The following is a 24,076-nucleotide window of genomic DNA, read 5'->3' as shown; positions in this document are numbered from 1 at the left end:
GTTCTTTAAAGAAAGCCGTATAGCTGATTACCATTAGCATCTAACTTAACAGAGAATTTTTATTAATGAAGTTTAGCATGTTAAAGAGAAGCAAGGTCCCCTCTGAATAGGTTAGAAACAAAAAATTGTAATTAATTAATGAAATATGAGAGGTTCGTTTTTGTTTGTTTGGGGTTTTGTGTTTTTGTTTGTTTGTTTGTTTTATTTGTTTTGGGTTTTTTTAGTTTCTGTACTTCTAAACGGCTAAATAATTTGTAAAGTAGGTAAGAATGGATAAGGATTGTCATCTGTCCTGTTCTTAGTCAAAAGAGGTAATGTATTTTCTTATTACAATAAATTACAGATTAAAGAGGATTGTCAGGTATTTAGTTTGCATTAACACTGTAATATAAGTAGGCCTGTTCATTCTCCTTATCTGTTGTGTTACTTTCACTACTGCTAACTTCTTAGTCTTCAAAGAGTTGGGCTTCCTAGGCTTCCTTCTAGCAGCTGCTGTCTTTACATAAGAGATGGCAGACACTGTGGACTGGACCTGAGGGCTTTTCTTCACAAAGGGAAAAAGAAGACAATTGTGATAAAGTCTGCTTTGTGTTGCTCAATCTTAATTTCATATATCTAAACTTAAATTTTACTCTCCTGTGGTTTGTCCGTGGAGTTAGAGTCATCAAATATCCTGAGTTGGAAGGTACCCACTAGGATCATCAGGTTCAACTCCTAGCACTGCGCAGGGCAATCCCAAGAGTTATACCATGTGCCTGAGAGTGTTCTCCAAATGGTCCTTGAACTCTGTCAGGCTCGGTGCTGTGACCACTTCCCAGGGGAGCCTGTTCTAGCACCGAACCACCCTCTGGATGAAGGACCTTTCTCTAATATCCAACCTAAACTTACCCTGACACAACTTCAGGTCATTCCCTCGGGTCCTGTCACTGGTCACCACAGAGAAGAGATCGTCTACCCCTCCTCTTCCCCTCACGAGGAAGCTGTGACTGCAATGAGGTTTCCCCTCAGTCTCCTTTTCTCCAGGCTGAACAGACTGAGTGATCTCATACGGCTTCACCTCAAGGCCCTTCACCATTGGTTAGTTTGATTTGTTGTCTTACTGTCTACTTTATTATCTTATTTGTGCATTAAATCTTCCCTTGAAAATAAATAGTTGTACTCTTTTCTGTTTAGCACTTTAAAAGCAGATTTTTATGTTATGCACAGCTCTTCTGGTTTTGCTTCTCTAGTTAGCCTCTAAGATTCAGGGTCCAAGGATTGCCCTGTTCTTTTTCCACTTTAGAGATCACCTCATTAGTAATATTGATCCCTGTATTTCCTCCCTGAACTAACTTATTTCTGGACAGGTTGTTAGGTCTATGTATTTTCTTTGTTCTGTGCCTAGAACATTCATCAGTATGAGCATGAGCAGTCTGGTGGGAGTGAAGTCAGTACATGGCCTTTAGAATTGTATTTGTGCCACAGTCAGTGAAGCAACCAAGCAAATATCACCCAAGTTGTTGAAGGTCTGACTTAACTCTTCTGAGTCAAGCTTTCTGAAAAATACATAAGTAATAAGCAGAATGGGAGAAAGAATAAAGTTAAAATTGTGATTATGAAATCTTTATGAGTTTGCATTAACATGAAGGTCAGTACAACAATTCAGAATGTTGCAGTGTAAGACAACTTTTTTTTGAGAGCTCTTATTTTGAAAAGATATTGGCATTACTGTTGTGCTATTGTTTCATTCCTCTGCATTTCTTCTTTTTCCAGTTTTGCAAGTTGAATGTTGGTAATAGTTAATTTTAATTTGAGCAATGTTAAAGTTTTACCTTGGAATTAGAATACGTATTCATACCAGGTGCACATTTTTTGGTTTTTGTTTTTTTAAAAATTATGCTACTACACAGTATTTTACTGGCTGTTAGAAGAAATATTATTCAGGCAAATTATTTACTATCTTTATATAGCAAGAAAATAATAAAATACTATCCAAATACCTTTTACTTTACATTGGAGGAAGAATGAAAGCAATTGGCAGTTTATTGCATTTATGTGGAATCTAGTTCAGATGTAAATATCACAGAATCACAGAATATGCTGAGTTGGAAGGGACCCACAAGGATCATCGAGTCTAACCCTTAGCCCTGCACAGGACCATCCCCAAGAGTCACACCATGTGCCTGAGAATATCGTCCAAATGGCCAACAGAGGTGATTGTCCCGCTCTGTTCTGCTCTGGTGCAGCCTCACCTTGAATATTGTGTTCAGTTCTGGGCACCACAGTATAGGAAAGACATTAAGCTGTTAGAGTATGTCCAAAGGAGGGCAACAAAGATGGTGAAGGGCCTTGAGGTGAAGCCATATGAGGAATGGTTGAGGTCACTCGGTCTGTTCAACCTGGAGGAGACTGTGGGGAGACCTTTCATAGAAATATGGAATCATAGAATCAGATGGGTTGGAAAGGACCTCTGAGATCATGAAGTCCAGCCCTTTATCCACTACCACCACAGTTACTAGACCATGGCACTCAGTACCACATCCAGTCTCTTCTTAAATACCTCCAGGGACAGAGAATCCACCACCTCCCTGGGCAACCCATTCTAATGCCTGATTACCCTCTCTGTAAAAAATTTCTTCCTAACATCTAACCTAAACCTCCCGTGGCAGAGCTTGAGACCGTGCCCTCTTGTCTTACTGATAGCTGCCTGGGAGAAGAGATCAACGCCCACCTGGCTACAACCTCCTTTCAGGTAGCTGTAGAGAGTGATGAGGTCTCCCCTGAGCCTCCTCTTCTCCAGGCTAAACAACCCCAGCTCCCTCAGCCTCTCCTCACAGGACTTGTGCTCGAGTCCCTTCACCAACCTGGTTGCTCTTCTCTGGACCTGCTCCAGCCCCTCAACATCCTTCCTAAACTGAGGGGCCCAGAGCTGGACACAGCACTCCAGGCAGGGGTGGCCTCACCAGCGCTGAGTACAGGGGAAGAATCACTTCCCTGCTCCTGCTGGCCACACTGTTCTTGATGCAGGCCAGGATGCCATTGGCCTTCTTGGCCACCTGGGCACACTGCTGGCTCATGTTCAGCCTCCTGTCAATCCAAACTCCCAGGTCCCTTTCTGCTCTCCAGCCACTCTGTGCCCAGCCTGTAGCGCTGCAGGGGTTGTTGTGGCCAAAGTACAGGACCCAGCACTTGGCCTTGTTGAACTTCATCCTGTTGGAATCAGCCCAACTCTCCAGTCTGTCCAGGTCCCTCTGCAGAGCCCTCCTGCCTTCCAGCAGGTCGACACTCCCCCCCAGCTTGGTGTCATCTGCAAATTTGCTAATGGTACACTCGATCCCCTCATCCACATCATCAATAAAGATATTAAACAGAAATAGGCCCAACACCGATCCCTGGGGGACACCATGGGTGACCGGCCGCCAACTGGATGCAGCCCCGTTCACCAGCACTCTCCAGGCCCGGCTACAACTTCCTCGTGAGGGGAAGAAGAGGGGCAGGCACTGATCTCTTCTCTGTGGTGACCAGTGACAGGACCTGAGGGAATGGCCTGAAGTTGTCAGGGAAGGTTTAAGTTGGATATTAGAAAAGGTTCTTCACCCAGAGGGTGGTTGGGCAGTGGAACAGGCTCTCCTGGGAAATGGTCACAGCACCGAGCCTGGCAGAGTTCAAGAAGTGTTTGGATGATATTTTCAGGCACATGGTGTGACTCTTGGGGAGGGTCCTGTGCAGGGCTAAGGGTTGAACTCAATGATCCTTGTGGGTCTCTTCCAACTTAAAAGATTCTGTTATTCTGTGATTTTATTTTGAACATGCTGAAGAGTTCAAGATAACTGAGTAAAGTGCTCTCATCATTGAAACAATTTTGGTGTAATTTCGGTACTGTGTTAGAACACTGGAACAAGTCATGATTACATAACCTCACTTTGGTTAATCTTTGACGACTAGTTATGACCAGGAGTTAATTTCCAAGTAAGGATAGGTTTACCCTTCTATAGGAGATTATTGAATAAGTTTGATCATGCTAGTCTGATTCAGTAGACATGCTAGTCTGATTTTGATAGTGATTTTTAGAGTCATGCACTTAAGTGCATTTCTGGTGTTTTGTGGAAGACAGCACATAGCCAAAACAGGCAGAACGGTGCCTGGGAATAATGAAACGATGTGGAAACAAGCGTTAATAATTTGGTCTGCAAGTTACTTCTCCAGAGATGGTTAAGACCTGGTTTTTTTGGTCCACTATATTACTGACTGGCACACAGTGAAATCTAGAACACTTTAGACTTTACAGTGTAGTAACATTGCCTATTTCAGAGAATACTTTTTATCCTGAGTCTGTTTGCTGCACTGTGCTATTAAAAAAAAAAAAAAGTAAAATCTGACATTCTGTTGAAGTTTGTATAGAGAAAAAGGAAGACTTTAATAAGGTAATTGCATGAACCAGACCATTTTTATAGTCTTTTAAAAGTAACTCTCAAGATTTTCTGGGTATTCCGTTTGTAGGAACTATTTGCCTCCCTTGGGGGAAGGGGAGAATAAATGGAAAAATATTGGGATCTAAAAGCTTAATGGTTTTATTGCTGCACTGTAATTATACTAATAAATACCTCTGTCCATGACCTTGGAATTTACAGTGCAGTGAGAAAGATTTATTGACAAGTAATTTGGAAGAAAAATGGGATTATTGTGTAATTACAGTATGTGGTTATTAAGCATATGTACTTACATACCATTTATCCCTGTTATTTCAAGACCTTCAACTATGTTTCAGTTTTCACTCAAAAATACTGACAGGCTTCTTGATAAATCCAGTGCCTGGGAGATCTTTGTTATATTATTGGGTCAACTACAAAGTAACTTTGTTACCTTGAGATGTGCAGAGGGGATCAATAGATCTTTAAAACAGCATGTGATTTTTTAAAGGAACTGTTCTAAACCCTGTTTTTCCTAGTAGTATAGATATCAATGTGTAGGACTTTCTACTGTACGTGTGCTTGATATACAAGTCCTTTATACATAGATTTGCTTCTTGCTGCTGTTTATCAAGGATCTCTCCAGGGCTTCATCATTTTTTCGCCTTAGTCAAGTTTTCCCATGATCTTCCTTTCTTTTTGTGTGAAGCTAACTTTGCAAAGATCTTTATATCTTCTTGTGAAACTGTAAGTAACAATATTTCAAATAGCTATTGGAATATAATTAAATATGTATCTAACTGACATAAAAGAGACATAAACCAAGAGACACACTCTTTTGCACTTGGATCCATTTGGCTACATACAATGACGTTAGCTTTTCCTATCTTTCATATAATTTGATATCTTAATTTTTACACTCTATTAGGTATTCACTGGTTTTCAAGGGGAATGTTTTTCAAAATTTATACCATTTTCATCTTCTGAAATCTGTAACTCTGCTATCTGCTTTTAATCATCAAGAGCATGGAAGCTCTTCAAGATTGTAGCAGTGCAACAAACTCAAAATAGAAATAACTCTTTTATGTTGCCTAATTTTTTATGTTGAATTTTACAGTATGTATTTATGAAAATTCCAGTGAGGTTCTTATTACGACATCTCTTAGCTGTCTCAGTTAAAAAACTTTTAAAAATGTTTTAAAATTTTTCTAGTTTAAGTAAACCCACCTTAATTGTTGTTGGTTTGGGGGGCTTTTCTTTGTTTTGTTTGTTTGTTTGTTTTTTCTGTGGACTTTGCAATATGTAATGAAGTGATTTTAAAATTATGAATTCAGGATTCTCTATTTTAAGTAGTAGTCCTAAGATTTATAAATAGTACTTCATTGTCCTACAAGAAAATTTCTGAGATGAGAAAATGAAGAAATAAGTATTCTTTAGAAGAAGTTAATCATAGTTGACTAAAATAAAGGGTTGTGTGGTATCACCCAAGGTGTTTGATGATACAGCATATTTATTACTCTTGCTTCTGTAGGTGGGTGAAGCAGGCAACTTTTCAAGTTTTGTACCATCATGGTGCCATTTTATTTTACAGTTAGGGAACATACCAAAAGAGAAAAATATAAATAATAATTCAATTTAATAATTGCAGTGATTTATCACTGTCACTGTTTAACATACCTGCTTTAGGATCTGTGTGTGCCAAACTCAGGGAAACGTATTCGTTGTTTAAGCTTTGTGTTCTCAGTTGGCACTTGGCATGACTCAAAGCTTACCCAGAGGGAAGTGTGATATCCAATCAATATGTCTTTATAGCACTTTGATCTCCTTGCTGAATATTGGGATATAATATACCTTCAGTGCTTCTTCAATGGAATGATTTAGATGTTGTCTTTTATATAAGTTATATTTTGTTTTACTTCATTTGTTCTTTCTGCTAAGGAGACTACTCTCCAGTTTTTAATGAATGGAAGAAGAGGGTGACCTGTATAAAAGAATAGATCTTTCGGTATAAAATTACTTGTTTATCAATTCTTTCTTATTTTATTGAGGTTTAAAATATAAAAGGGATAAGGAGAATCAAGTACACGTGTTTTCTCCCTGCAGATGATTCATGCTGCAGGGTGTGGCTGGCCTGATATTAAAATGAAACATGGAAACACCTACCTGCATGTACAGTTTCAGAACTTTTCTGAAGGGGAATGCAGTATTTGAGTGTAAACTGTATAAAGTGTTAAATCTTGTGAAGCCCACATTAATGTTAATACCGTGTTAAAAAAGATTTGTCTAATTAGTTAATGAAAGAAAATAAAAAAACCTTGGTGAAGCAAGATTAAAACTTTGTGTGGCACAAACTGACATTCTTGGCATTGTCCCTAATTCCCAATGTGGTAGCTCACATTAATGTGCTAATGTCTGGTGGGATTGTGCAGCAACCTCTTCCCATAAATGGCTGCAGAATAACCTGCAACAGTAAAAAAAACTTAACTGGAACCACCAGTGTATTTAGGTCACAGACAGTATATTTTCTTACTCAGAACTAACTGAACCTTAAGTTCTACTTAGAAAATTAACCAACAGTATTGCAGAGAGGAGCATTACAAAGCAGCATCAGAGTTTGCTTGTAAAGTTAGTACCTCGCTTACAGGTACATGACTATTGTGAAAAGTCATCTTTTACAGTACCAGGTGTAAACTGTGTTTTTGAAATCTAGGAATTGTAACAACTATAAGGCTGATTGTCTACCAGGGTGTATAAAAAGAAGTGTAACAATGAAAAAAAGTAAGATTATTCTTTTCCATGGCACTTAAGTATCTGATTTAAAGGCGTGATACTGCCAAAGCACAGACAGTCTGCTGCTTCTGCAGGGCTGGGTCTTTTCTAGTCTGTGATTGCAGAGAGTTAAGTAGTGTGAAGGGAGAGGAATTTACATTTCTAGGGAGAAAAAAGAAACATCAGCCCTGAGGTAGTGTGTCAGAAATTGAATAAGGAGTGAATGATCATGTACTCATGCCAACATGCATGTGATTCCAAAATTTTATTCTTATTTAACTTCAAGGGTTATTCTTAAAGCTCACAGTGATAAAGCCTGAGTTTTTCTAGAATTGTTTTTGTTCTATTAAAGTGGTATAACCCCTCTCTGCAGCTTTCCAGTAATAGTGTTGCCTTAAGATCAGAAGCCAAAAAATACTCCAAGCAAATTTAATATAGAGGATAAGATAAAGAGAGCTCATCTTTAATGATGGCCTCCTGGCCCATGGGAGTACAGACAAAATGTGTGCCCCCCAGGCAGTGGTTCAACGATTTTATACTATCGTCCCTCCAATCCCAGAACTATCTACCCCCCAGTTCTTCCCATGGCATGCCTCTTTGGAATTTGAGTCGAGGGTCCTAAGACACCTTTCAGCATAATTTTCCTCTTATTCACAGCATGTATTTTCCTTTGGAACCTCTCCAAGGTTCTGGGCTTGAAGGTTGCTTTGACTACTGTGGTATCTTGTTCAGGCCTCTCTTAGAAAGAGGTGTTTTCTACAATTCTACATTGAAAAGGAGTGTAAACATGTCTGAAGAATTTAGAGAATTCAATATGAAATATGAAAAAGGGTTTAGTGAATGTAAACTACTGTTCCAAAGTGTTCTAAAGTGTGACAGACTATACAGCTACATTAAAATTTATATTTACTACACAATTACTTCTAAAATCTACAAAAAGCTAAAAATCTAAAAAGTTCAAAGGCATCATACTAATGTAATTTGCTTTGCTTAGAAGCTGATAAAAATTTCTAAATTATCATGTGCATAAATTTTATCAGGTACTTTAACATTTTCCAAAACGTAGTTTAAAAGTGGGTCTTAATTATTATCTCTGTTTAGATTACTGTATGTCTGAAAGGCCCAGTGCATCCTGGTATTCAAAAGTGTGTCTCTCAACAGTCCATGAGGATCTAGCCTATGTGTGGGTGGTTTATATTTTGTGATTACTTCCCATAAAAACTTTTAAAGTTTTGTTTAGTTGTACTTTGAAGCTGAGTGAACATAGGATGTCTCTTCTGGAAGAGATGTTATTATGCAGAATTATTCAGGAAGAACTGCTGTGTTTAAATTAATAATGTGGTTTAATTCACAATAACTTTAAAAGATACACAGCTCAATGACTTCATAAAGCATTTTTGGTCATACTTTGCTAAACATTTGAGCTAATACAGTTGAAAAATATTTTCCTTTCTTGTTGATCAGAATAGATTTTTTCTTGAGAAATGCTTGATGGTAGCAAAGAGATATTAAACCTAGCTATAAGTCTTTGAGGCACTGTAATCCATTCTCAACCACTGCAGGTAAAATGCTTGTGGTACCTAAACTTACTTGGATGTCTGAAAGCTATGTTTCAGTCAAAAAATGAACTGTTGTCTAGACATACATAGGTAATGCCATTTGCTTTCACAAGGTGTGTGCCTCGAATTTCAAGTGCCTTTTGTAAGAAAAATGTCTCGCAAAATGAAAATGTGTGCATTTCCTCCATCTCATCCACTGAGTCATTCTCAATTTTTTGTTGAAACGTTTCTTAGTACTTGGACGCTAGATCTTGTACAGTAGCTGCATATCACAATTGATTTTAAAGCTACCTGTACTGTCATTTAAGTCATAATTGTCTTTAGTTGATTGCTTGACATTTTTATGATACTGATTTGGCTAAACCATAATTTGTGCTCCCATATTATGAGGGTTTCTTATATGAAACAATCACAAAGGATTGTATTTGACATTGCATTAGAAATGTGAAAATATGTCTGCAAGTATCCATTCACCAGTATTTTGTTGGTTGTTTATTAAAATGATTGTGCTGGTTGGTATTTGTTTTGCTTAGTAGACCCCCTCAGTTCTGTGTGACCTCATAACGCAAGGCACTTTCAAGGACATGAAGAGCCATTTTGCACCTTGTTAGATACACCGTAACTATAAGCTATTTTTAACTACTTCCATGCTTCCCATACTTCGGAGAAGAGTCATCGGGTATGTACTTTCTCTCAGTGCCAGCTACTGTCAGGATGGGGGTCCAGTTGCAAAAAGGTTAAAAAAATCACTGCTTTTTTCTGCAAAGCAGATACAGCTCATTCAAGTGTCCTTTTGAGCACTCATATTTCTTTTTCTAGAGAAGTTTAAAGGGCATATGAAAGCATTTGTTATTGAAGGGGTATCATGGGTGGTCAGCCTCAGGTTAGCTGTGCTTGCATGAGCGGATCAGCCACATGGAGTTCATTTCAAACTGTTTTAAGACACTACTGCAGCCACTGTGAAACACACAGTGAATCCAGTTCATAGTGCAGTTTAGTTTCAATTTGAGAAGTGTAAAACCATCTCTTTCCTGACACAGGTCTAAGTGTATGCCTTGGATAGGGTTTTTTTTAAAGTATTGATGAGAAATCTCAGTTATGAATTATTTTTTTTTCAATGGAACGTTTCCCCTGAAATTTTTAATTCCCTCCTGATAGAATAAACTTCATTTTTTTTTTTGTTCTTGTCAAGTAAGAATTCTTTTCAGAAAACATTCTTTGGAAATTCAGCTGTGTAATTTGAACTAATGTACTTGGTTTGCATTGTAGTCGTGCATACTAAAAATATGATTAACATTAAACATTAATGTAGTTTGTTGTACCTTTTGAATTTGAACCATTTGAAGATGCAGACTTCTCTAGGTTACTTGTAGAATGTCTTTTGAGGGACACTCAGAGACCATCTTGAAGATTATATTTGCCAACCAGGATAATGGGAAGTCTGTTTAAACTGGATGCCGACTAAACTTCCTATACCTTTTTTTCATTGTGAAATTTTATTAGCTGTGTATGTAGGACAGCTTTCAGAATGTATTTTCTTAAAAGTAATATTTTACATCTAAATAGAAAATATACATATAAAACTTCATCTGGAAGAGATAATCTTTAATTTCACAAATTAGTTCATAATACACATACCGCAGTGTATTTATGTATCTTATACTTCTGTATTGTGTCTGTGTAATTTAAATCTAATTTACTGAGGAGTTTAATCTAGCTTTAGGTGATCTTAGAAAATACACTTCAGTATAAATGTGTCACACATGCTTTGCATGAATTTAAACTGTATGGCTGTCATCATTCATCTGGAGTGATTGTCCATCTGTTATCTTTCAAATAGAGTGCTTTTTTATGTGTAAAGAATAACAATGTTAAGCTTTGATTTATTTTTGTAACTGGTTTTGAATAAAAAGATTCCTCACTGCAAAACCTAAACTTGTTAAAGGGAGCTTGTGGAAGGACCAAATGAACAGACATCCAATGAGGTTTTTCTTCAGTGCTATCAGTTGCTTAATGTTCTTTCCAACAAATGCTTTTTCGTGCTTAATTTGTGGAGGGAAAAAAGCCTAAATCTGAAATGTCTCTAAAGGAAACTCCTTCTAAGGATTCTGATAAAAGCTGAACTGATCTATGAGGTTGTGGTGGATGATAAAGGAAGGAACGCAGTCATGTCTGAATTAGCACCTGAATGCATAAACATCTGAATTAAGCAGATAACTGGCATTTTATGGAATGCTAATAAATTGGAGTTTTGCTTCTAAGTTGGTTCAGAATCACTTGTGCTTGAAAGTGAAAGCTCAGCATCTTCACAGAACTATGTGCAGACATAGTAGGTTTTTAAAACCTTCATTCTTATCATATTTAGCCTCAACTTTCTAACAGTTGTAATTGTCCACAGAAAACATTTCAAGATAAATGCATTATCAGGTTTTGAAATTTCTTTATTTTTGTAAATACTAAGACCTGGGGGGCAAAATAAGGGCTATATTGTGGATTAAGTGAAATATCTCAAGGCTGTGCTTTTCTGATAACTGAACCTGAAGTGACCTTTCTCAGACACAATTACAGAGCTGTATGTTTTTCCTTTAATTTCATCAGGGGTTTAATTAGTATACAAATAAAACTTCCCTTATCTTCCTTTCTACCTAATTGGCTTGTCTTTGCTTATATATGAAGAATGTGAAAATGGGCTGTAATTAGGGTGACCGTGTTAACCTTTTTTTCTCAAATGCACTGTTGCCTAAAGGCCTCAAGGCCTAAAACCAGTGCTTTGGATTATTGCTTTGCAATCACTATGGCTCTCCCATAGGTTTTCTCATGAGCAGAAGGGCTTTGGGTGCTGCAGGTTCCCACTGCTTAACGGGATCTTCATTCTTCTCCCCACTAAATGTTTATTGATTATCTCACTGCTCCACACTCAGCCTCCAACAACTTAATATCAGGTGACAGTCAGGAGAGTTCTCCAAGTAATTAGAGTGGAGCATTGAGGGAACAATTAGGAGCAGAGTTATTAAACTTGATTTATCCTATTCTCTCCTGAACACTTTCTTGGATATCAGAACATCACACTTTCACAATCTACCCTGGCTGAGAAATTAGTGGCTAACCTGCTGCTTATCATTGTTGCCTTGCTGCCTTGAGGCACACCCTCTTGGTTTCAGTCACTCAGCTGGAAATATTAGAGTCCATAAAGTTTATCAAGGGTTTTAATTAGATCAATCTGAAGAAGGGGAAAAAAAAGAGGCATACCAGCCATTATTTTATAATACTCCACACTGTATTTGAGCATTTCCAAGACTTGACTTTAACCCACAGTAGCAAGAAGCTTCATGTAGTTGCTGAAACCGCTTTTAGAGTGCTAAAATCAGTTTCCATTTTGCTTAGATATTGAAGTAATGCTGATAGGTAAAATCCTAATCCTTTGGAGATTTCTGTAAATAGTGGTGTTCTTTTTGAATATAATAAAGCCGCAGTTCAGTGAGATACTTAATTTAACCATTTCTATATTTCTTCTTCAGCAGTTATTGTGGATTGCTGGTCATGCCCCTTAACAGAGCTAGGCTTCATGCTTTCATTCCTGCTATTGCCTCATTAATAGGCCTGTGCTTGCAATGGGTAATGTGGATTAGTTAGCAGCTCTCAGAAGATTTTGACATCTAGTGGATCTCTTCACCATTTAGTGGTCAGTGATGAAAGCTTTATGTGGGAGCAGACAGCTCTTCAACCCCTGTAGAAGCATAACTAGCTTATAAAAATGAAATAAATATAGATAATGTTCCTATTATCCTGTCTCTCTCCACTCTTAGACCACAAGGATCTTGGAGCCAAAATCTGTTCCAGCTGCCTCTATATCAAAAATTTATTGTGTCAAAATATTAGCAGGATTATTTTTTCTACATCATCAAAGCTCAGCTTTGTTGTCTTAAAAACAGGTTTTTCAGTCAGGTAGGAAAGTGGGTTGAACAAAGTGTTGGCACCAGAGACCTTCTTCACTATTCAATAATTTCTGTTTGTCAAAAGGTGGGAATGTGGGCAGGGGGTAGACTTGGCTTGGTTTTCACAACTTTTTCCTCAATGCTAACTTAACCAAGCAAACAGTAAACACAATAAATGGAACAATATAAGGTTCTTTATTTTTAAATTAAAGATGGCTCCTATTATCCATGCTAATCCACATCTTGTTCCTTGGAAAAAACTTTTCTGAAAATCTGATAATTCACAAATTCAGCAGTTCAGACAGGGCTTTAGTAGCTGCCAGTGGCATTAAGGTAGAATTTCTGAAAGCAACACTTCCGGTTTTGGATATCTTTGTGGAGTGGATAAATGCTATCTGTGTATTTATCTTTGTTTTAGGTGAAAAACATCAACCGTTCATTGAAAATAATGACCTAAGAGTCAGAATAGAGTAATTCAACTTGGGGTCATTAGAGTAAGAAAAATATTAGCATTTCTGGGGTTAGAGTTTCTTAAATAAACTTCTGATTGCCTTTTTTTTTTTTTTTTCATTACAGCTGTGTTTAATTTCATCTTAGATTTTGTGAATTGCTGAACAGACAGTTTAGGTAGTGGTGCTGTGCCTTCAAAATGCAGTGTTGAAATAACTGGATGCTTTTTTGTCTTCAGAAATGTTTGAAGAAAACTTACACCAATCAGCAGATTTCAGTTTATTTTGCAGTCTCATGCTGTACTTTGTTACTGTATAGTAATTTTCTCTAGCATATTGTTTTTTGAAGTACCTTCGATTCTTAGATAGGTCTGTAACTTTTTCATATTAGTTGAGTTCTCAACACCCTCCAAATTTTTACCAGCCTTTTGTGTATATTGTTCTTGTTACATATCCACAGCATAGTACAACTTCTCCATGTTCCACAGTCCAGGGCAAGTACTCCCAAGTACAAATTATGCAGAGCATTCTCAGATCTTCAACAGAAAACATATGCATAAATTTTGAAAGCAAGGTGCAAGAGTCTTGAAAGCAACGTGCAAGAGTCTTGCAATGATGCAGCCTTCTCTATTCTTCTATGTTGGTTTAGAATATGTCAGGAAATACACCTTTTGTAAAAGAACGTTTATAACCACCTATTATAATTTCTCTCTAAAAAGGCAATTAACAGCTTAAAGTAAAATTTAACATTTAGCAAATTATGAAATCAAATTATTAATACTCCAGTCTGTAAGTATATTGATTTATTCCTGCAGAAAGGAGTAGCAACTAAACAGATTCTTTATTAATTAGTCCAGTGAGCTATTTTTCATTTATTGGATTAATCTGAATTGATTAAAGCATGTTGTATTAATTCTAAGTCAGAGAGAAATGTTAAAAAATATATATACTACTTTGCATATTGGAAAGCTGATGTTAAAGTAGCAAAAGCACCATAAAATAGTGATCTATTCTTAGCAGGAACTGTCCCAGATTTTGTTTGATACACTAACAGAGAATGTTAGATTTTTTTTTTTAATCCTGAAATTTCTGAGTAGTGTAGAATATTTAAATGAATGCTTCTTTGTTTATTCCCTTTCTTTGCGAATTCTTTTCTTTAATGTTTATTTTAAATTAAGTATTGAGAATATTCTGTGCTCTTTAATGCTGCCCTCTTGATTATTTCTATTGTGTTTAGATCTGATATTTGTAAATATAGCACCTGTAGCACAGTATATGTCCCCGCTTGATCAAAAAAATCACTCTTTTTTATGAACATATTTGTACACAGACCATGTACTAAAAACTGTGGAGTTGCTGGGTCAGTAATGTTTTAGCTAGAGAATTCATAAGACTTTAGTATGCAATGGTCCAAATCTACTTCACAGTCAGTCTGTTTTCCACTTTGTTTAATAGCCTATGGCATAAACTGAAGTTAATTATTTGGGCTGACAAGTAACTCTGTTTTCTGTCTGCTTGCAGAGCCTCTCCGAGGCAACAATGGAGCTGAGAAGAAGAGATCGATTTCTGCGTCAGCAAAATAGACTTCTTACCCAGCTGGAGCAGGACAAGCGTCGGCTGAGCAAGAGCATCCGTGATGCAGAGAGTGCCCTCTGCACGGCAGCGAAGTGAGCACTGGGACCTTGGGGAGATCACTTAAAACGGACAAAAGATCAATTCTTACTTTCATGCACAGGGTTTTAGCCTTGGCTAATGTATTGCTAGAAAACAAAAGTACATCTGTCTCTCTTTGAAATTCAGGGATAGTCTTTGAAAAAGAAAACTGTTAGTTCAAGGTACTAGATTTAGTTCAAGGTACTAGATGTTATGTTTTCTGTAGTTATTCCATAATAGTACTCCAAATTTTTGGTCCTGAAATACCATAAGCCTTTTGTTGGCCAGTTATCTTACTGACTTGACAACATGCCTTTGGCAGATCCTTAATATTCTGTTTATTTAAGCAATGATTGTTTGTTCTCTCTATTTTCATGTATATTTTTTATAGATACAATTTATTTATAATAAATGCAGAAACATCAGCTAGGTGACAGGTCTTAGCTGCCAAAGGAGCTGAAACCCATTTTGGACCTGGTCTTATCTGTGGAACAGGATAGATATTTCTACTGAATTCAGAGAATTTTGGATTTAGACATAAACCCCATACTGTTTTATACCATAACTTGAAGAGTGGAAGGAAATGTTCAGGGACCAATCTTGAAAAGATTGGTAGTCAGAAGATGTTCCTTTGACTTGAATGAGATTATTAGTAACCTCTTACAGTTATATAGTCAGATAAAATTATAAATCCTTTCAGACTTTGTTGCCTATTACTTTTATTGTAATATGCACTTTGAATATTGTTGGTCCATGGCTAAGATTTAAAAAAAGTTCAATTTAAAATTAAAATACCTGAGGTACATTTGACCTCTGAAGAACAATAGCTTAGAAGCTTTAAGGGCTTTATGCAGCAGTGAAATAATGTAATTAATATAGTTGTAAGTGAAATGTTTGGTGACCTAACTAAAATAATAAATATTATTTGTTATGAGTGTATCAAAGCAGATATGACCTGAAGAAGGGTTTGTTCTGGAAAGCTTGCCCTTTTCACCCTGCCCCAGTCTATTTTATACACTCTAGTAAGGATCATTCCCTCTAGTCATTCTTGTATTCAGAAGGGGTTATTTTAATGTGAAGTGGTTTTAAAGTTGCTTTGTTTCTGTATAAAGCAGTTGAATTGATTAAGAAAGCTTCCATACCATTTACAACTCTTCATAACGAATGTGTTGTTTTTTTTTTTCCCCTTCGGAACATAAGCAAAGTGTGTGAAAAAGACTTTGCTTTTATCCAGAAAATCTTATTTTAATACCTATTCCATAAACTGAGTGATTGTAAGCAATGCATGGGGGTCTTTTAACTTCTTTCCTAAAGTTTTGCAGAGCTGGCAAGATGGCAAGCTCATCCTGAGAATGGCTATCTTGATTTTCTTGAAGTGGTGGCCAGCAGTTCTTTCCACTTTCCTCTGGAGTAGGAAGCAATATTAATAAATGTGTCTGATAACAGTGAACATGACAGAAATTTAGTAGCATTTTGGTAAGTTCTCTGTGTCATGGTTTAACCCCAGCCAGAAACAGAGTACCCAGCCAGTCCAAAGAAAGGCAGGATCCCAAGAAGAGAAAAGTCTATGTGACAGCTTTATTAGGAGTGTAAAAGCCAATCCTACTTTTCTGGCCACCTTTCTGTATTTTCTGTTAAGATATGAATCAAGAAATGAGAAAGCAGCAGTCATTCCATGCAGAAGAATGGGTTTGAGTGGAAAAAAGTTGTCCGGGGGAAGACCTGATCCCTCTCTACAACTATCTGTATGGAGGTTGGAGTGAGGTGGGAGTCAGTCTCTTCTCCCAGGTAGCAAGTGATAGAACAAGAGGAAATGGCCTCAGGTTGTCCCAAGAAATTTAGATTAGATATTAGGAAAAATTTCTTCCCTGAAAGGGATCTCGACCACTGGGACAGGCTGCCAAGGGAAGTGGTGGAGTCCCCATCCCTGGAGATATTTAAAAGATGTGTAGATGTGGCCCCAGGGGACATGATTTAGTGGTGGACTTGGCAATTCAGGGTTAATGGTTGGACTCAATGGTCTTAAGGGATTTTTCCAACCTAAATGATTCTGATTCTATGACTTCTGGTTTGGGTACTTTAAAAGCTCAAACAAAATATTCACACAGCTAGCAAAATAAAAGGCAGTCCTGGAATGTTAAGGTATATCAGCTTTTCTGGCATGGATCCTATTTGAATTCCTGTGGTGTTTGGTGGTCATGCTGTTCTTTCTCTGTAGTCATATGGTATCATGCAACTTCAATTCTGTTTCAGTCAATTGTCATTTGAGACCAAGGTTTTTTATGGCAGAATAACTGATGAAAGCTGTCTTTCTTACCTAATCTACAGAAAGGTGTAAGAGTATTGTTTCATTGTACAAACTTCTCTTTTGTAAGGATAGGATCCTTGCCTGGACTTCTTTTAGAAATGTACAAGAGTGTATTATCTTCCTGCTAATGCCTGGCCTCCTTTCAACATACTCCTTATATCTAAAACTGAATATTTCTTCTCCAAGAGCATGATAGTTGTTTGTTAATGTGCCTTGAATTACAGCTGGTTTAATTGGTAATCCAGAACGTTCATATGGAACCATGCCAAATAGTGGCACATTAACTATTTTTTTGGGGTTTACCTTGGACATGTAAAATGGAGAGATAAAAACAAACAGTTTGAGTTATCAACAATTACTTGGAAAGGTGTGATATTAAAAAATAGCAGAAAATTAATTTCTAAGTTAGTAGAGCTTCAGTTCTATAAGCTACCTTTTTTTTTTTCTTTATAATAGAGACAAAGAATTGATCATTAGTCATATGAAAGCTGTGGAAGCCACTCTTCATGAGGTAAGAATCTGAAGTGATCCCTCTGATTTGTATTTCCAAATATATCAAAGTTTTACAACTGCTTATTCGCAGGGAAGGAGGAGAGTAGAAGTTGTTGTAAAGCAACTTCCTTTCCTTAGTTTGTTTCTACCTTCAGCTTCTTTTATCTTAAAAAAATATTTAGATTCAGTGAAATAAAATGCATGTTGTAATACGAAACCGTAATATTTTGAATATAAAACTTATTACAAAATCTACTATCCTTCCCTTAATCACTGAGAGCACAACTTCTGGTTACCAAGTGAGGACTATTGAATATCCAAGGCAATTGCTGTGCATTTAAGTCTCTACTGTGTAAGGCAGAAGTCTTTTGCTGAAGTCTCATACATGGTGGTCATAAAATATTTACCTTTGTGCTTGCTGGTTTAATCTTTCATATGTTATTAAAAAAATAAGGAAAAGACAGTAAGTTGTAACCTGTAGTCAAAAACTTTATTGGTAACTTTTAAAACATTTTTAAATTGATTAATAATCTTAAGTAACTTGCCCTGGTTTAGTATTTTTGAAAGTCCAACAAAGCTGTATATATTAATTATTTGGGAGAAATGACTGTTTTTAACTCTAGATGTAAAGGTTAGTTGTTTTGTAACTGTTTTTAGTCTAGAGCAAAACAGAGCAAAATAAGTGTTTTTATTACCTTAGGGTATTAATTTCCCTTATAACATCTTGAATTCTCAGCAACATGGTCTGTGTTCACCAGAACTGTTGCTAATTTAATTTTCAGATACCTTTTCCGAGTTTCTTTTTGCTTTAATGTTTATGGAAAGTGACAGAGCCTAAAAATGTGTGTTTTAGCTGCAGCAGACTGTGCTGGTAGAGACTGTCTTGCTTTGTGCCCCCTCCTTTTTCATACTGGCTTCTTTTAAGCCTAGTAATGTACGTCATGCAAAAAGTGCTGTGTCTTTGCAGGAGCAAATGTAGTCCTGGGCATTGAGAATTTATTGTTCTGGATTGCAAAGTTACATTTTTATTTTGAAAGCTGTGCTGTTACATGCACAAGGACTGAAGTGTTTTGGGGAAAGGTTATAGATAAGGTTGCATGCATAGTAGTGGTTATCCTGATGTAGTGAATTTGATCAAGAAACAGCTATCTTTTTGTGAAAATTTTAGTTATCACATCTGCTTCTTAGTTTTTGATGTACATAGTTGTTAGGCCCAAATGGCATATTATTGAGTACCAGAATAATTTATCCTTTCTGGTTTGACAACCTAGAGAATAAGGAAAACATAAGAATTAAAAATGACAGGATGCTCCTTTCAGCAGAAACTAAAAAAATTAATTGTAAATAATTCATAATTTGACATACCGTTTCTCCTAGAAGAACAAAGGGAAAAAATATTGATCTTTATTTGGGAAATATCTGAAATGTAAGTCCTACATCATAACGGTAGCTAATTACCTCACATTAATGAACATGGCTTATGTATAAACTATCAAGTTTACACTGTTGTTCTTAAAGGGTTTCTCACAGTGAAAAATCAGAACATAATGAAGTGGATGAAATACTAGTAAAGGAAGCCCAAGCCTATCTTTTCTCCACTAGAAATTCTGGGAACTGCTTTTATGTTCCAAAAAGAAATTAAAAGAAGATTGGTAAAGTTCAGAATCATCTGGACTTGAACATGTATTACTATTAGCTGCAGTTATACGTACGGGAGTTTGAAATTGAAGATCGTAGTATTTCTGCATTGATGTATTAATGAGCAAATATCCACGAAATTCCACTGCATCACTTGCAGAACCTGTGTTATTAATGCATAACGCTAAATTTTTGCCTCTAGACCTCAGAGGGATTTTATAGACATCCTTAGTAATCTTAGTTGGACTCAGGATAAGACTGTATTCTCTGATCCATTAAAATGGCCTCATTCTTTTCTTACTCTATTCCTACAAGAAGTCCAGAAGGCAGCAATACAGGTACTAGATAAATCTACCTTTGAGCATACCTGGCTGTAGCATTCAGCAAACAAAGCAAGAAGAATCAGAGCAGAAGGAAACACACACTCTGCATGCTTCTAATACAGCTCTTGACAAGGGATCATTTGCACCACTTTCTGCCCCCTGCTGTGCCTGGATGGAAATTCTAGTACCATACATTTGACTTTGTCAAAAAGTGCTTGGGCATGCTTGTGCACAGAATGATTCTTTCAAGACCGTTTTTTAACCATCACAAATATTTATGTAGCATAAATGTTGAAGAATTTGAGCACCGCGTATGCTAAGAGAGAAAATATTTCTAGCAGCTAGTTTCATGTTCTTCATAAATTACAAGGTATTCTTTAAAAGGTTATTTTTTGTCTGTCCTGGATCTTATCACATTAGCTATATTTATCCTACTCCTGGAGCTGAATTACTTGCGCAGAGTTCCTGATATCATTAAAATAAGAGTTCTGTCTTCATCTTACACTATCTAAATAGTATGGATAAATATCTAAATGCAAAATGAATGTATTAACAAATTCAAAACCACAGTAGAGCGTCACCAAGAGCAAACAAAGACCTAAAGAGGATATTGGTTTGGCTCCGTTTTATTTTCAAAATACTGAAGATGACCAAAAGGTAAGAGAAAAATTATAACAGACATAAAATTATTTTTAATGAAAGAGTTCTGAGAGGTTCAAACATAAAGACTTTTCTTAAAAAGTCTTCTAATAGAAAGAAAAAACATTTAAGTGAATGTGTTATTTTAGAATCCATCTGCAGACCTTTTTTAATGTATGAAAAAGAAATTATTTCTTGAAATGCTTTCCTCTCGCAAAGTTGACGTTATTATTTTTGTTATAAATACGCCTTTCTTATACTTGCTGATAAACTATCTCTTTATTAGTTTCTTCTTACTTCTTAATATCATGTTTGTACACATAGAGTAAGAGATATTAGAACTGTTCACTTTCTATAACTAGGTTTTTTAACATGCATAGTTAATGATTATACCAGTTATGGTAATCCCGTCAGAAGAAGGTATCATTTTACACTATGTCTACTAAAATCTTCAGCTTTCCCTTTATATTGCTCCTCAGTTTGAGTGCTTGTGGTAGGTTAGCCTTGACCACCAGCCAGACGCCCATCCAGATGCTCTCTCTTTCTCTCTCTCCCTCCCCCTCAACAGGACAGGGGGAAAAGATGAGAAAGCTCATGTGTTGAGATCTAGATTACATACTAGTTACTTTCACAGGTAAAATAGTTGACTTAGGGAAATGATTTTATTTATTAAAGTAGATCTGTAGAGTCAGGAACAACAGTTAAAAAATAAGCATTATCCTACCTTTTAAGCTCAACTTCACAACTGACTCCTTTGCTCGTGCTCTGAGGCACAGGGGCATGCAGTGAGGCCACAGTAACTATTCTCTGTTGTTTCTTCCTCCTCATGCTGTTCCCTTGAACCATTGTGGGCTGCAACCCTTCAGGAATACCTGCTCCAGCGTGAGCTCTGCATGGACTTCAGTTCCTTCAGGAACTATCCACCTGCTCTGTTGTGGGATCCTTCATGGAATATGGTGTGGACCTGCGCTCCAGCAAATCCTTTCCAGGGAAATACCTGATCCAGTGGCTCAAGCATTTCCTCCCCACTTCTGCTCTGACTCTGATGTTCAATCTTTTTTTTCCCTCCTGCTCTCCCTGTGTGGTGTGCTTTTAGCAGTCTGAAATTCATTTTCACAGCGGGGCCACCAGTAGGGCTGTGGGGCTCAGTCGTGTCCTGCAGTGATCCATCAGTGATGGCTAGAACTGGCTTTGTCCCACCAGATTCAGCCCCAGTCCCTCCTTACAGAGGCTACTCTCCAGCCTGTGCTGCCAGCACTGGGGCACCTGCATCTGGTACAGTGCTATAATTGCATCCTCTTCAGCCTGCCTAAATCCCTGTTCTCTACACTTGGCCTCTGCTACACACCGTCATGGGAAGTCATCCCAGTGAGTCAGCCTTTACAGAGACAGAAAATTGTTTCTGTTTTTCCTTGTGCTCTTAACTACTAAAATCTTGACAACCATTATAGTCTGTCAGAGTTTTCAGCCTGTCATGACTGCTTAAGTTTTGGCCATTTTAGCAGGTAAAATACCATGTCATCACAGTTTTTCCTAGTACCAGTTAGCAACTTACACATTCTGGCATTTTGGAACAGGTCAGGGATCAAAGCATCTATCCAGTTTACTCCTTTCCTTTTGGCACTTGGTCAGAAAAATTACTCTTCATCCACTTCTGTAGTGCACTTCATTTCTGCTGATTGAAAGGTTCCTATGCCAGCTGGCAGAACAGATTCCATGCAGACCTGTCAGCAGTCATGCCTTGAAATCCTTCCACTGTTGTGTTTCATTGCCTCGCTACCACTCCTGTTGTCTTGTCTGAAATGTCCCTAAACAGTCCGTATGTGAGATCTGAGCCCCACAGTTCTATCAGTTGAAAAAAATATGAAAACTGTATCATCTATCCTGTTACATACTTGTAAAAAATACAAAGACAAAATTATCTTTCTTTTTCTGATTTAATGATGTATTTTTTTAATACAGTACAAAGAGACAGTTGTGGACAGGGTGAGGCCATTGAATTAGTAAGGTTATAACATTAGGTTATTTTTACTGATAGGGTCCATAGCAATCAAGTGCATTTTGTTAGGATGGCTGTTTTACGGCCTGCAAGGAATTAATTTACAATAGGTTTAAGTCCATATGCAGGTGACTACATCAGTAAAAAACAGTGTAAGTGCTAATAGTTGTTGGTTTCAGCATGAAGACTACAAATTGACTAGGCACTGGAAGAACAGAAGAGTTCTAAGTCTTAAGTTAGCTGCCTCAGTTGATCTCCCATAGATTTCACCTGATACATGTAGGTATGGTGATCAGCCACATTTCTCTTAGTTAACTAGGTTTTATAGGTCATCATATTATTTTATTATTATTATTTTTATTATTTTTATTATTATAATTTAATTATCTCAACAGTGATTTAAAAGCTCTGTTTTAGAGATCTCAACTAAAGATTTTTCCCTAGCCTAATCAAACACCCAGAGCCAGTTTTTCTAGGTGTTTAGACAAATTAACATTAAGAGTGAAGCCTGCTTTTGTACTCGAAGTCTATCCATCACTGTGGCCCTGGGTTATTTTAAACTGGCCCTATCAGAAGCATATTGAAACAGTGGGTATGTGCAAAAAATCACAAAGAAAACCCAATCAGAATGTTGAAATTCTAAATAATTCCTGTAATAAGTTTATAGTAGGAAACAAGCTATTATTTCTCTGTGCTAAGAAATAATGCAGTAAAAATATTACTTTTCCTCCTCCTCCATCTGAAATTAGCGCCTCTTAATTTCAATGTTTGATGAATGACTTTTGTTTCCCCTCCTAGTAATCTGACTTTCTTGATCTGTGTTCCTAAAGATCAGTTGTGCAGGACATACAGGTGTTAGCACAGCTGGCTTACTGATGACAACTCTGTCCATATAGCTGTCTAGTGTGTCATCACTCATATTGTTCAGTGTCATTCTGACCTAGCCAAGCTAAAAATGGTACTCCAGCTCAAGAGGGATTTAAAAACCTTGACAAAGTAAAGAAAGACATTGCCGAATGTCATATCCATGTGCTTAACTGTTTTCAGTTTAGACATATCTGAATAACTAATTTCAGAGTGCATATTTCTTCTTTGTCTTTTGTTGGTTTTTTTTTCTGGTTTGGTTTTTTTTTTTTTTTAGTTAGTTGGTTTGTGTTGAGTTGGGCTTTTTTTTGTTTGTTTGTTTTGTTTGTTTGTTTGTTTTAAAGGCTGAATACTTTAGCATAGTTTGCCTTCAGTAAGGAAAAATCCTATTTTGGAGGACTGCAGAACTACTGAATACATTAAATGTTGTTTTCTCCAGACATAGGATCATTTTCAGCCCAAGGTCACTGAAATCCATTCATAGGGGATGTATTATAGTGCACATCTTGCAACCACAGCGAAGCTTAGGTGCAGTGGTCAACATCTGCAAAAAAAACCACTGGATCAAATTAACATCTTATGCAACAGAGCGTGTAGTGTGTGTGTGTGTAGTAATGTGAGAAAGCTTGGATTAATCCTGTAAGTAGTCTGGGATAGTACTCTGCTTTGAAAATTAATTTCCATAATCTTGACTAATCTGGCAGAGGAGAAAAAAAAAAAAGAAAAAAAAAAAGCCAAGCACACCCGATATGTCAGTTTTATGATGTTTGAGATCATCATAATGAGATATGAGATACCTCATATGATGTGAGATATGTCTCCTTACACAAATGGTGTTATGCAGGAATTACTATTCTTGTAGTAACCACCTATGAAATGGCTTGTTTTGTAATTAAATGCAGATTTGTATGACAGTAATCAGAAAGGGATAGTCTCTAGATCTGTACGCTAATACAGAAATTTTCAGTAGTTTTTCAATTGAGTGAAACATTTGACATACCTAATTACATTAATGTATGGCTACCTACAGCAAAGTATGTTGAAAAACTGTTTAAAACCC

General features: G+C 36.9%; 1 protein-coding gene across 1 annotated transcript in view; it reads left to right on the top strand.

Annotated features, from left to right (window-relative positions):
- CCDC171 (coiled-coil domain containing 171) overlaps positions 1 to 24,076 on the top strand; it is a 144,530-nt gene that overhangs the window by 76,274 nt on the left and 44,180 nt on the right. Inside the window, exons 21-22 of the mRNA XM_050329587.1 lie at positions 14,622 to 14,767; positions 17,518 to 17,572. Of these exons, the coding sequence (XP_050185544.1) occupies positions 14,622 to 14,767; positions 17,518 to 17,572 (201 nt within the window). The remainder of the gene's footprint in view (positions 1 to 14,621; positions 14,768 to 17,517; positions 17,573 to 24,076) is intronic.

This window comes from Myiozetetes cayanensis, unplaced genomic scaffold, assembly GCF_022539395.1.
Source record: "Myiozetetes cayanensis isolate MyiCay16 unplaced genomic scaffold, myiCay2020 scf4, whole genome shotgun sequence".
NCBI classification, from domain to species: Eukaryota; Metazoa; Chordata; class Aves; order Passeriformes; family Tyrannidae; genus Myiozetetes; species Myiozetetes cayanensis.
This window is presented reverse-complemented; position numbering and strand designations above follow the sequence as displayed.